At 41.2% G+C, this 14,735-nt stretch overlaps 1 protein-coding gene and 1 long non-coding RNA gene across 7 annotated transcripts in view; one reads left to right on the forward strand and one right to left on the reverse strand.

The window, feature by feature from the left end:
• TPRKB (TP53RK binding protein) lies at positions 1-12,889 on the reverse strand. 6 transcript variants are annotated; one of them, XM_019827419.3, is made up of 5 exons: positions 12,744-12,889; positions 9,493-9,652; positions 8,017-8,139; positions 6,509-6,685; positions 1-256 (listed from the first exon to the last, which is right to left on the reverse strand). In XM_019827419.3, exons 2-5 carry the CDS (start codon positions 9,631-9,633, stop codon positions 122-124), a joined length of 576 nt encoding a protein of 191 aa, XP_019682978.3. In that variant the 5' UTR covers positions 9,634-9,652; positions 12,744-12,889; the 3' UTR covers positions 1-121. The 6 variants fall into 6 exon arrangements, with proteins under 6 accessions (XP_019682978.3, XP_019682980.3, XP_019682977.3 ...); XM_019827421.3 differs by having other exon boundaries at positions 9,493-9,592; positions 12,744-12,867; XM_019827418.3 differs by lacking the exon at positions 12,744-12,889 and adding an exon at positions 12,595-12,734.
• LOC111559835 overlaps positions 12,806-14,735 on the forward strand; it is a 27,852-nt gene continuing 25,922 nt past the window's right edge. Inside the window, exon 1 of the long non-coding RNA XR_002741180.2 lies at positions 12,806-12,920. This is a non-coding gene — a long non-coding RNA (uncharacterized LOC111559835). The remainder of the gene's footprint in view (positions 12,921-14,735) is intronic.

The raw sequence follows: 14,735 nt of genomic DNA on the forward strand, positions 1-14,735 counted from the left end.
TACATTTGTTTCATACATTTAATGTTTAAACATTTCAATGTTAAGTAACATTTGAACTAAGAATCAAAACGGGGGACAGAGAGCTCCAAAGTACAGTTGAGTTTTCCTACCAAGTCTGCTGTTAACCAGTCAAAAACCTCATAGTCAAGCTGAAGGTCTGTGGTCTGTCCCCACATTCTCTTTCTCTGTATTCTCTCTGGTCCTCTGTAGCATCCTCAAAACCCAGTGACCTTGGTTTACATCCAGGCTTTTCATCCTCACAGCCATGAACAATGATCATGAGGATTTATTGACATGAAAAAAAAAAAAGTCAAAATGTAACTCCAAGAAATAAAGGATTATAAAGCCGTAGGTTTTAACTCATTTTGGTGAAAATGTAACCTGAAAATAATGTACAGACACAAGCATGCAGAGAGAAAAGTCTGAGTGATCATACCAGATGCTGGCAGCATCTGTCTCTGGATGGAGGGCCTGTGGCTCATTCTCTGTGTAAAAGATGAAGCCTAGGGGCGCCTGGGTGGCGCAGTCGGTTAAGTGTCCGTCTTCAGCCAGGTCACGATCTTGCGGTCCGTGAGTTCGAGCCCCCCGTCGGGCTCTGGGCTGATAGCTCAGAGCCTGGAGCCTGTTTCCGATTCTGTGTCTCCCTCTCTCTTTCTGCCCCTCCCCCGTTCATGCTCTGTCTCTCTCTGTCCCAAAAATAAATAAAAAAGAAACATTGAAAAAAAAATTCAAAAAAAAAAAAAGATGAAGCCTGGAGTGGGCTGAGGCTCCAGGCTCTTGCTTTCAGATGATGAAACAGAGGCTTGGGAATCTACCTGGCTCTGCCTCAGCCGGATCTGAGAGCCTAGAGGGACCTATCTAAGATCATGAACTCCTAAAGGTAAGGCAGAGGTGCTTATTCTATTAGTTCGTGTTTTAATTAACTTTTAGTGTATATAATTCAGTGGCATTTTGTACACACACTGTGTCGTACGGCCACCACTTCTGACTCCAAAGCCTTTTCACATCCCAAAAGGAATTCCCTTGCCCCTGTGCAGTCACTCTCTCCACCTGTTCTCTCCAGACCCTGGCAACAACTAACCTGCTTTCTGGATGTTTCATTGAAATGAAATCATGTGATATGTGAACTTCTGTGTTCAGCTTCTTTTACTTTATGTCTTCAAGGTTCACCCATGGTGTAGCATGTGTCAGTACATCATTGCTTTTCTATGGCTGAATAATATTCCATGGGAGGGATAGACCACATTTGTTTATCCATTCATCCAGTGATGGACATTTGGGTTGTTTCCACCTTTTGGCTGTGGTGAATAGTGCTGTTAGGAACGTTTGGGTACAAGTTTTTGTTTGAGCACCTGTTTTCAGTTCTATTGGTTGTATACCCAGCAGTGGAATTTCTGGGTCATATGGTAATTTTATGTTTAACATTTTGAGGAACTGCCAACATGTTGTCCAAAGTGGCTGCACTGTTTTACTTTTCAACCAGTAGTGAGCCCTATTTTATTTTACTACTTGTCTCAGCAATACTGCCTGGTACATAAAGGGAAGAGATTGTTGTTATTCACTGAGAAATCAGATGCCTGACACTGTAACGAAGCTATTTTCCTATGCTCTGCTATTTGATATTCATGACAACCAAGGACAAAGGTTGGTATTAATGTTCCCATTTTACAAATGGGAAACCAAGACCAGAAAAGCTGAGAGATGTGCTACCCAAGACCTCACAGAGTCACTGTTATTCCAAGAGTTGTGGATTGGAGAACATGTCACTAAAACCCCACACTTACATCTATGACACACATTCCCTACTACACCAGCGCAGCCCAGAAATGGGCCAGTGAGATGGATGATGGTAAATGAGTGGCATTACATTTTGGAAGTCTCAGGGAGAAGAGAAAATCAATTCAATTACATTTTAATTGAGTTGGCAGAATCTCCTCTAACCTCTCGTCGGAGCTCCCAGTAACCCAACATCAGGCCAATGCCCTGAACTTTTACTGAGAACTCATCACTTAAAGGAGACGGGTGAAAGAAAATAGCAAATCATTTCAAGGGGAAAGAAGTAGGTAAGAGCATCCTTGGTAAGATGCTCAGAAATCCTAGGTCAGTGATTCCAGCTCTACAGAAATGTTCTGTAACCTTTCAGTTCTCTGAGAAAGTGAGAAGGTCTCAGGCCCCAACACTCAAATTAGGGTAACTCCAGCAAATTTTATGCAGATGATGAAAGGGACTAACTCTGAAGGTGTGGGTGGGTAGAGGGGGATGAGAGATGGTGTGGGAGCCAGGTATGTTATTGCCCAGAGGCCTGAAGCAAGGTGGGAGGGTGAGGTGACAGGAGCCTGACCCAGGAGTTGAAAGGTTCAGAGACAAAGCCAGTGCACCTGACCTTACAGGGAGGGGTCAGGTTAATAAATACCCTGGCCTCACTCTCTTCCCCTCTCCAATCTCAGCCTGGCCTCCCAGTGGCCAAACCCAAGCAGAAGCCAAGAGACCTCTTCCTGACATACAGGCCACCTGGAACACAGAGAAGAGGGGGTAAAGGTAAAGAGAGATCTGGAGGGCAACATGGGAGATCAGCGGCACAAAGGACTGTGAAAGCATCAATGACAGGCAAATTCAATGACAGGCAAATTCGATGACTACAAACTGCTTATTCTAAGACTGGCCAAACTAGGTTATGCTTTCCTCATTATTGTGATGTGACTGCAGAGTGGCTGCCTTCAGCAAAGCCAAGAGCAGGGAAGTGGCTGCAACAGGGGGTGCAGAATGGCATCTTTCTGCTCTGAAGCCTTTAATGAGTTCAACTCCTCATCCCCAATAATTCCACTGTAGAGAAGCTATGTTAAAGAGAACCATGTACAAATGTTTACTTGCAAGTGAAGTGAAACATTGAAAGCAACATAAGTGCATAAAAATAGAGGAAGTATGTATGTGATGTATTTCACATCAATAAAAAGAATGTGAGCACGATGGCAAGGGAGGGACAGTGGACTGAGGCGTTAGGACCTGGGGTCACATAGATTGGAGTTTTAATCCCAGGCAGGGGAAGAGAGGTCTTTGCAATGGAGATGTCTGGGGGAGCACCACCTTAACCGAGGGACCAATCTTTGTATCACCAATAATAGGGCCAACTGACATTGCCTCCTGATGATATGCAATGGCAAGGACACAAAATCTAAAATATTTAAGTTGACTTAAATCATGAACAAATCCAAACTGTGTGGAAAAAGACATCTAGGGTAGGTACTCTTCAAAAAATGTCAACATCATTCTTAACAAGATTGTTGTAGATTAGAGACTGAGATGACAGATAAACACTATAGGCTGAAGAAACATGTCTGCAACTCACTTTCAAATCTTGCAGCAAAAGTGTGTGTGTACACAAACCTGAGCTCAGGAGAGCACTAGCAAGCAAATGTAGCAAAATGTTAACAACAAATAGTGAATTCACGTGAAAGGTACATGGACTTTCACTGTATTATTGTCAGTTGTTCTGTAGGTTAGAAATGGAGTTCAGAGACTAAATCTGTTTTCTTGCTGGTAAAAAATCTCTTGGGATTGTAGTAAGGACTAAATGAGGTAGTGCATATACAATGCTAAGCACAGTGCACACGAGAAATGTTAGCTATGTACATATGTACTTTATTATTTATGATCATGATAGGAATCACTAAGTACTTCTACCTCCCTGCTTTCCAGCATGGGGCAAGATCACACTTCTCCGTTCCTTGTGAGGTTGGCAGGGCCACGTAACTGGCTTTGGAGAATGAAACATGAGATAAGCAAACTGGGTTCCTGAGTCACTATCCTGACTGTTTACAGATTCATACAATCTGGCTATGTAGACTGAACAAGACACAAATTTTTGTCGTGTGAAGCCAATGAGCTTTAGGGACTGTAATCAAAGCCTAACCTAACTCAGATATCCACAAAGCAAGGCCCTCAGGTCAAATCCTGTCCACCACTTGTTTTTGCCCATAAAGTTTCACTGAAACACAGCCGTACTCATCATTTATGGTCTGTGGATACCTTTGCACTACTCATCATTTATGGTCTGTGGATACCTTTGCACTATGATAGCAAGAGTTGAGTAGATACAGTGGAGACTTTATGGACTGCAAAGCCGAAAATATTTACTATCTGGCCCTTCACAGAAAAGTTTGCTCACCCCTGACCAAGCCTGTCTTGACTGCTACGATCAAAATATAAAGTGAAAAAAGAAAACCCAAAGCATTTATAAAACATGGCTTTATACTAGCTCTATGACCTTGAGCAAGTTACTTATTGTTTCTATAATCTTTTAGTTTCCTGGGTGTAAAATGGTGGTAATATTAAGTGTTTACTTTATAACATTATGATGAGTAAATTCTGGTATGTAAAATACTTGGAACCGGGAGGCTTGGAAGGGAAATACTAGATTAGCCAGAAGTAAGGGCAGGAATATGAGCTGATGAATATAAAATCACTAAGGCAAGAACCTAGTAAAAATCCAGTTATTCCAATTAAATAAAAATAAACCTGAATAGATACAGAAGACTAGACAGCAACAACAAATAATAGCAACAGTGGTTATCTTTCAAGATATTAAGAGAGAGGACTAGGAATGGTTTGTTATACCATTCTGTGTTTTAAAATTTTCCATAATTGAACACTTTTTTTTTTTTAATTAAAAAAATTTTTTTAACATTTATTTTTGAGAGAGAGAGACAGAGCATGAGCAGGGGAGGGGCAGAGAGAGAGGGAGACACAGAATCTGAAGCAGGCTCCAGGCTCGGAGCTGTCAGCAGTCAGCACAGAACCTGAACGTGGGGCTTGAACCCACGAACCGCAAGATCGTGACCTGAGCCAAAGTCAGACACTTAACCAACTGAGCCAACCAGGTGCCCCTGTTTTTTTCTTTTAATTTTTTAATGTTTATGTATTTTTAAGAGAGAGAGAGAGGCAGAGTGCAAGTGTCGGAGGGGCAGAGACAGAGGGGTAGACAGAATTGGAAGCAGGCTCCAGGTCCTGAACTGTCAGCATACAGCTAGATGTGGGGCCCAAACCCACGAACTGCGAGATCATGACTTTAGCCGAAGTCAGACACTTAACCGACTGAGCCACTCAGGTTCTCTGAACATACACATTTTATAATCAAGAAAGAAAAATCAATGTTTTCTTATGAAAAATCTTAATCTTTCTGTCATTTTACAAAACATCTTTTGTTGACATTCTACAAATGATACCATCCAACAATGTTCCAATACTTTCTTCTTGTGAAGACAGTTTATATATCTGTGAAAATAAAAGATGAATTATGACATGCTAATATATTCATGCACTACTAGTTTCCATTATACAAACATATATAAGTGAAATTATTTATCATTCAACTACTGGGATAATGACATGAAATCACAAATCACGAATGTGATTAAAATATGTAAAGTAGATGGCAATTCATCATTTATGTCAAAAGTTCCCTTTAAATTAGTTATGGTAATAACCCTCTACACATAGAAACTGAACCTGTACCAATTTTTTTTGAATCTGTACCAATTTTTAAAGCATACGTCAAGACATTAAAGATCAAGCTTACACAGTATATTTGAAATGTAAAATAAACATAAAATGTATTCTGCACTTTTTTTTTTTCTTCAGAGAGACAGCACGAGCGACAAGCAGGGGAGTGGGAGAGAGAATCCCAAGCAGGCTCCATGCCCAGCACAGAACCGAATGCAGGGCTTGATCCCATGACCCTGGGATCATGACCTGAGCTGAAATCAAAAGTAGGGCACTCAACCAACTGAGCCACTAACATGCCTCTGAAGTTATTTATTCTTTTTTTTTTTTTTTTTTTTTTTAATGTTTGTTTATTTTTGAGAGAGACAGAGCAGAGTAGGGGCAGGGAGAGAGAGGGAGACACAGAATCCGAGGCAGGTTCCAGGCTCTGAACTGTCAGCACAGACCCTGACACAGGACTCAAACTCGGGAACCAGGAGAACATGACCTGAGCCGAAGTCAGAAGCTGAATTGACTGAGCCACCTAGGCATCCCTGAAGTTATTTATTCTTAATTAAAGAATGCTTTTATCAACTAAATTTCTAACTAAATTTTACATAAACCAGCATCTTCTTTTTTTTTTTAATGTTTATTTATTTTTGAGACAGAGAGAGACAGAGCATGAACGGGGGAGGGGCAGAGAGAGAGGGAGACACAGAATCCAAAGCAGGCTCCAGGCTCTGAGCTGTCAGCACAGAGCCTGATGCGGGGCTCGAACTCAACGAACTGCGAGATCATGAACTGAGCTGAAGTCAGATACTCAACCGACTGACTTCGGTCGCCACCCAGGCGCCCCTATAATCCAGCATCTTCTAATTCTTTGCATCTGTAACTATTTTTCAAGTAATTTTTAATTACATTAACCTTTCTTAAAGAAAAACAAAAACCAGAAGGATCAGTGATCAACAAGCAAACAACATCAGTATTATTCTTCATCTATCACACTTTGTAAAAATACAGATTTACAAACCTTTTTGACTTCTGTAATATTTGTTATGTCAGGTAGATTTTTCAGAGAAACTTGATGACCTTCTACCTGAGATATTAAGTCTTCTTGATTTATTTGTTTTTCTCCCTCTTCAATGTAAACAATTAGAATTGAAGTGTCATTTGCTGAGATACCAAATTTTTTCAGAGCTTCTGAAATCTAAGGAAAAGAACAACAACAAACAATAACCAGTAGCTTCTGTGTCTGAAACATCCCCCCATGGGCCTCCTTTTTCCTTGGTCAGGTTCTTATTTTTCATATCCTAATGATTCTACCTACAGTGTTTCTCTTCAACAACCCTTCTTGACACCCACCACATCTGCCTCTAGAGTACTCTCTGCTCAAAACTGCACCTTATTCCTGCGCAATCAAGCCTACTTCTTGGCGTTTCTTAACATCAACACTCCCTCCCTCTGGCCCCAAGTGACCCTCTAGCCATGCACACCCACCTTCTACCCAGACTGGACCATATGGGTGTCCACTATTTCATACATTTTTTCCTATGCTCAAACTTTGTCCTCAGCCTGGAGTGTCCTCATCCCTCAAGGTCCAAAACTAATGTCACTAATGTCATCCTTTCTCCTTACAGGAGTTGCTTCTTTGCTGTTTCCATTGGCTTGAAGTATTATTCCCATTATGTCACTTATCTTAGTGCATTTGGATTTCTGTCTTGTTTACCTGCCTTCCTCAGGAACATGTTTCTCCTGCCCTAGAACTGTAACTGTAAGAGGGACAAGCCCAGCAGATGTTTACCGAAGTGAAGTTTCTCAAATTATTTCAAATGATGTCAAAGAAATTATAATTATCTGGTAATTTTTTCTCCAGGTACTGAGGAATTCTATTATCATGCATTCTATAAACTTTATAAAATCTCAAACATTATTTTAAACCATGCTACGGGTTTCCTAATTGTCCTTTGGATGATGTTAGTACCTGGTTGTGTTCTTAATAGTAGTAGTAATACTAAAACTTCATCAGCAAAATTTAAGTTATTTTTTTCATGTGCCACAGGTAGAATATCTTTAGCTCAATAACTTTGATTACTACCAGTATTTCAAACCACAAACTCTTCCTGAGCCCTGGGTATATGAGTGAGCCTGTGTTAAAGGCTGTTCCAAGTACCAGGCAGGCTTCTGGTATATGGAAAAGACATGGATTCTATCCTTAAGGAGTTATAGGGAGAGTAAAAGATGTGCATGGTAACACACAAATATCCATGCTTAATGTTTTGCCATTTAAATTTATATATCATTTAGAGGGATCTTCCTGACCCTATTTGGTAAGAAGGACAGATAAAACTATCCTCATCTAATGTAGCTAAATTTTTCTTTACTCCTATGTGAAGTGACTCCAAAGCTTATTTGTCTAGGAAGAGGCAGTGCTAAACCTCAATCTTTCCAGAACACTCTTCACTATTACAGCCCAACACTGGGGAACACACATTAGCACAACACAATCAACATAAATAAAGTAAAATCCATATTAATTACATTGTTATTTGGGGAAAGGTTGAAAATAATTTCAGTTGATAGAGTTTTTGTCTTCATTTTTCCCAGTCTGTAGAGATGAACTGCTTTGTTTGAGGCCACAAGTATCTGAAATGGATCAACAATCTACCAAAGAGAACATAAAGAATCACACACGGAGAATCTGGAGCACTTGGGAGACACATGCCTTCTCTCTTGGTAACTCCAATGTCAGGCTGTTTGACTTCATCACAGTTTCTATGGACTATATTTTCAAAATTGCTGGGTGTTCAGTAAATCATGGAATGTTAAAGCTGCAAGGAACTTAAATAGTAAAAATTTAAAAAAGAACATTGGGGGGCGCCTGGGTGGCTCAGTCAGTTATGCATCCAACTTCAGCTCAGGTCATGATCTCGTGGTTTGTGAGGTCAAGCCCCACGTTGGGCTCTGTGCTGACAGCTCAGAGCCTGGAGCCTGCTTCAGATTCTGTGTCTCCCCCTCTCTCTACCCCTCCCATACTCATGCTCTGTCTCTCTCAATAATAAATAAATAAATATTAAAAAAAATTTTTTTTAAAGAACATTGAGCACTAATATGGGGAAAGGCCATAGTCTAAACATTTTACCTGTATTATTTTAATTCTTAAAACTACCCTATGAAATCAGTATTATTATTCACACACAGTAGATGAGGAAGCCAAAGCAAAGAATGTTTGGGTTTGAATCCCAGCTGTCACTTCCTACTGAGGGACCTTGGGTAGATCCCTTAGTTTTATCTGTTGGATGCAGATAATCATAGTAGTTACTTCATAGGGTTGTTGTGAAGATTAAGTGAGTTAGTATACGGAAAGCACTTAGAACAATGGCAGGAACAGAGCAAGCGTGGTACAAAGGTTGCCTACCACTTGCTCAAAGTCATAATAAGTGCCAGAGCTGAGATTAAGTCCTAGTAACATGGTTCCACAGTGTGTGCTCTTAACCACTACGGATGCCTCCTGTGCAGAGATTTTTCTAGTTCAAATGAGTAAATGAAGCTCCAGGCATTTGCCAGTACATCAGAGTCAGAATACAACCTTTCATATCTCCTGGGAAGGGCCTAGCACTTTGGCTTCTATTCACTATTAAATTCAAGGTTGGCTCAATCTGACTCCACAGTTTAGACAAGAACTATTTATCCAAAGATGACAATTTTAGGCTAACCTGTAACATCATAAAAAATTAACATATTATTGGAGTGCCTGGGTGGTTCAGTTGGTTTGGCATCTGACTTCGGCTCAGGTCATGATCTCTTGGTTTGTGGGTTCGAGCCCCACAGTAGGCTCTGTGCTGACAGCTCGTAGCCTGGAACCTGCTTCAGATTCTGTGTCTCCCTCTTTCTCTGCCCCTCCCCCACTCATGCTCTGTCTCTCGGTCTCTCAAAAATAAGCATAAAAAAATTTTTTTTTAATTAACGTATTCTTAAATACCCCTTTATAGCTCATTTGTTCTTACTTGTACTTACCACCTTAGGGTTTATTAATGCACCATCAATAGCACCTTCCATGGCCTTTTTTCTCAAGTCTCCAGCATTTTTTACATCTTTAAACAACAGAAGGGTCACCCTGCATTCGGGAAATAGGTCCAGCTGATGCGTTAACTGCATTTCACAGACAAGCACGATTCTAAAAGACCAAAAGACTTCATCTGTTTAAAAGCTAATGGTATAATTCAACTAATAAACATCCTCAGTAACAAATATAACAAGATGACAGAACTGTTACCCTAGAAGAATCCATCCCAAAAGCACATTTGGCATCCCCATGAGATGTCTACCAACCCTGCTGAGTTGTTCCTAGCTTCCTTTACTGAAAGACCAAGGTTGCTGCCTGCTTCTCTGGTTGTGCAGGCAGGCAGGCTTTGATGCATGGCTGAGGGGCAGCTTCTCTAACAGACAAGTAGGAGCAGGATGTCAGGAATTCTTTAGGCCACGGATTACTTATGGTGTTAACGAAACCTCACTCCAACTTAGCCTTTTTAGCTTTCTGATCTTCCCATTTTATGTATATTTTAGCAGAACCTAGACACAAATACTAAGAACATTTTATTGAAGTACAACACTTGACTCAAAGATACTCGTTTCACACATGACATTTAAGTAGAGAGGGGGTACAATTATTTTTAATGTCTTATTTATTTTTGAGAGAGAGCGTGAGCATAAGTGGGGGAGGGGCAGAGAGAGAGGGAGTCACAATCTGAAGTAGGCTCCAGGCTCAGAGCGGTCAGCTTACAGTCTGATGTGGGGCTCAAACCCTCGAACCATGAGATCATGACCTGAGGCAAAGTTGGATGCTTAACTAACTGAGCCACCCAGGTGCCCCAGGAGGGGGTACAATTATTAAAAAATCAATACAGGCCTTTTCTTAGACATAAGTTTAATAAGGAAAGGACAAAGACATAAAAGAAACATAAAGGACAACTTGACTAACTAGAAAGACAACCATATCCTTGAACTGAAAATCTAAGTATTGCAAAAATTTGATCTTTAAAACAATTTCAAAGTGTTAGTAAGTTATTTGGGGGTGGCAATTTGGTAAGTTCATGTTATCCTTTTACTCGGTAGTTTCCATTTCTAGGACTCTTTTCAAGGAATAATTAAAAACCTGAAAATTTACGTAATAAGCTGCTCCTCTCATCATCCTAATAGCAAAAAATTGAAAACAAACTAGCAAATAACAGATTTGTTGCAACTAAACAAGCATTAAAAACTGTCATCTTGGAGACCAGTTAATTTGTGTGAAATAGCAATAAATAACATTAAGTAAAAACATCTGATTGAAAAACAAAACACAGGAGCACCTGAGTGGCTCAGTCAGTTAAACATCTGACTTCAGTTCAGGTCATGATCTTACAGTTCCTAAGTTCAAGCCCCACATCAGGCTCCTCCCTGGCAGTATGGAGCCTGCTTGGGATTCTCTCTCTCCCTCTCCCCCACTGGCATGCATACTCTATCTCAAAATAAATTGTAAAAAATACATAAAAAAAGAAAGACAAAACATAAAATGTGGCATAAACTGTGGGCTTTTCAAAAAGGAGCATAAAAAATATTGAAAGGAAGATACACCAAAAAGTTATCTCAGACTTGGTGGAATTACATCTGACTTTTTGTTAGGATAAAAAATATATGTGTGAATAATATCCTGGCACACAGCAGTTCAATCTTTATTGTCATAGTAACATCCAATGGGGAAAAAAATGATACAGAAAAATATAATGAATACATTCCCAATTACACAAAAAGATGCACAGAGAAAACAAAAAGATGAAACACACCAAAATATGGCATCTTGGGTGGCAGGATTATTGGTAACGTTTATCATCTTCTATAAAAGAAAAAAATTGCACTGAATTTTCTACAGTAAGCACACAAAATAAGAGTACAGATAATCAGCAAGGAAAAAAACTTTCCATTATGTTTTTATACTAGGGGAAAAAAGGTCTCCTTGAAAAAAACTTTCCATTATGTTTTTATACTAGGGGAAAAAAGGTCTCCTTGATGAGGTTTTGGGGTGATAGTGGGGTTCACAGCTGATGGTCAATAAAGAATTCATGAAGATGTCTTTGGTACAAAAGTGATTTTATTAAAGCATGGGAACAGGAATCCAGGGCAGAAACAGCTGCACAGGGGTTGTGCAGAGTGGCTTGTTACATACTATGAGTTTAGGGGAGGTAAAGTCAGAAGGGAAGTTTCCAGAGACTTTCTTATGCTAAAGACTCACAGATTACGGGAGGCCTAGCTATTGTCAAACTAAGTTGTTGTTGTTGTTGTTTTTCCCCTCTAGCAAATCATTAACATTAAGACAGCAGGGAGTTCCGGGACTTTAGGCTATTGATGGGATTACGTTTCTTTTGTCAACTGGTAGAGACTCATCAATTTAACCATTTGTTTTCTGTCCTTTCCTTTGTTCTTGGGTAGACAGGGGTGTCCATAGAATGTCACAGAGATCCCACTGGGGTGGGGGTGTGCTAGCTTATATTTTGCCCTCATCCCGCCTTATGGTCTCTCATCAGCCTAGCAAAAGTCAAAACATAATTCCCTCACTTGGGCCAGAAACTTAGAATCATCGTTGCTCTCAATCACAGCAAATCCAGTCATACTCCTAGCTCCCATAGTTACTCTCTAGTCTGGACGACTTTACCTCTTAAGTACCATTTTGACCCGTCCACTTCTCCCCAATACCCACTGCCCCCAGCCCAGGCCGCATGTCTCAACTACAGCTGTGGCCTCCTAGGGGTGGTGGCCTCGCAGTTCCAGCCCTCCTTCCATCCAACTTCCACCTGGCAGTAAGAGCGATCCTTTCAAAACGTAAACCATATCTCGTCCTTCCACCGCTCTTGTGATAAAGCTCCCACTTAATGGCAGGGAGTTTCAAACCCTCCAGTCGCAGCCCTCTCGCCTGGTGCTGCTGCCAGCGCACCTGTCTCCGGACCGCGGTCTTTCCGCTACAGCCCAGTGGCCTCCCCAGTTTCAAATGCCCAGGCTCGCTCCCCAACTCTGCCCCTCCGACAGGTACAGCCCCTGACTTCTTCCTCCCTCCCTTCAACTCCGTTTAAAAAGTCCATTTACCAGGGTCCCAGCCTGCTTGCTCCTCAGCCCTTTTCATCGGTTTGATGAATCCTCATTCAGCTGTGTAGCACTCAGAGAGCATGAGCTTGTCACTGCCGTACTGAGCCCCCGGGGCTGGCCCTCCGCCCGCCCGGCCAGAGAGGACTCACCTGCGCACTCTCGGTCCTCCCGGAAGGCCTTCCCCTCGGAAACAAACCCCTCACTTTCCGGAAGCTGGGCCGCAACCGCGCAAGTCCCTCCCGAGAAGCTCCTTCCTCAGTTTGAGAGACGCCGGCGGACGCAAATGGGAGCCAGGGCCCCATCTGTCACTTCCGGCTATGGGGACGGTAAGGATCCGGGGACCGGACGCTGAGGTTTCAGGGCGCGACTCAGCCTTTCTCCAACGCGTTTTGGGCGTTGGAGGAGACATCGGTTTCTTCTTGTGCAAAGAACAGTGTTGGCCAGGATGAACTCCACATTCATCTCAGCTACATTTCTTTTCGGGGACGGACAGAACTTGTTTCCTTCTTGCAACGGTGCGGTCATTCAGGAAAGCTCTGGAGTGGACCGCGATTTGCTTCGGGTACTTAAGAGGTGACAGAACGTTGATGAAATCAACCTCTTCCTGCTTCTAGCAGGCTCAGAAATTTGTCATCTCTAAGTGTATCAGCCTCCAAGAAAGGAGGTAATCCCCTAAACAGGCTGCAGATAATTATTTTCCATGTTTTTTGTGGTTCCGGTTCATCTTGGTCCATACTTTTCTTTACACAGGAAAACAGGTAAATTTACACAAGTAAATAACAAATATACCGGTCGGGTGGATGTGTGCTATGGAGAAAAAATAAAGGGAGGAATGCCTGGCCGAGGGTATTGCTATTTCAAATAGGATGGTTAAGAGCTCACCAGAAAGGGCCCTTTGAACAGTAACTGGAGGAGGTCTGTGTAACTGGGAGAACAGCATTCCAGGCAATAAAGAGAGTTCAAAGGCTCTGAGACACATATGGCCTTCCCCCATTTAAGGGATAGTAAAGAGAAGCATGGGCTTGAACACAATGGGAATATATAGGTGTAAAAGATATTAATTTTTTTTTAATGTTTATTTATTTTTGAGAGAGAGCATGAGCTGGGGGGTGGCGTGGGGCAGAGAGAGAGGGAGACACAATCCAAAGCAGGCTCCAGGCTTTGAGGTAGAGAGGCTCCAGGCAGAGAGCTCGTGGTGGAGCTCAAACCAACCCTGAGATCATGACCTGAGCTGAAGTTAGACTTAACCAACTGAGCCACCCAACTGCCCTCTAAAAGATATTCTGACAAAAGACTGGTATCCAGAGTACATAAAGAACACCTACAACTCAGTAAGAGAAAACAACCTAATTAAGAATGGGTGACAAATTTGAACACTTTATAAAGGATCTGTGATTCAGGCCAATAAACACATGAAAAGATGCTCAACATCATTAGTCATCAGAGTAATGCAAATTTAAAACATAATGAGCTACTACACACCCACACAACTAAAATTTAGAAGACTGATAGTATAAGTGTTGTCAAACATAATTGGTATCCTCATATATTGCTGATCTGAATTTTATAAAATAGTATAACCACTTTAGAAAAGAGTGTGGTAGTTTCTTAAAAAATTAAATGTATATTTACTTTGCATTTCATTCCTTTGCATTTTCCAGGAGAAAGGAAAACACGTACCTAACAAAGTTTAATACGTGAATGTTCATAGCAACTTTACTCTTTTTTTTTTTAATGTTTATTTTTAAGAGAGAAAGAGTGCGAGCGGGGGAGGGGCAAAGAGAGGGAGACACAGAATCTGAAGTAGGCTCCAGGCTCTGTGCTGACAGTACAGAGCCAGATGTGGGACTCAAACCCACAAACCATGAGATCATGACCTGAGCCGAAGTTGGATGCTTAACAGACTGTGCCACCCAGGTGATCTGCAACTTTACTCTTAATAGCAAAAAACTGGAAACAACCCAATGCCCAAGAACAGATCAGTGGACAAACTGGTAAATTCATACAATGAAATAGTAACAAAAAGGAATAAATTACTGATACTTGCAACAATATTTGCAACATGGATGCATCTAAAAACCTCTGAAAAAAAAAGCAAGAAACTAGAATATAATATATTACTGAATGATCCCTTTTCTACA

This window comes from Felis catus, chromosome A3 (assembly GCF_018350175.1).
Source record: "Felis catus isolate Fca126 chromosome A3, F.catus_Fca126_mat1.0, whole genome shotgun sequence".
In the NCBI taxonomy this organism is placed as follows: Eukaryota; Metazoa; Chordata; class Mammalia; order Carnivora; family Felidae; genus Felis; species Felis catus.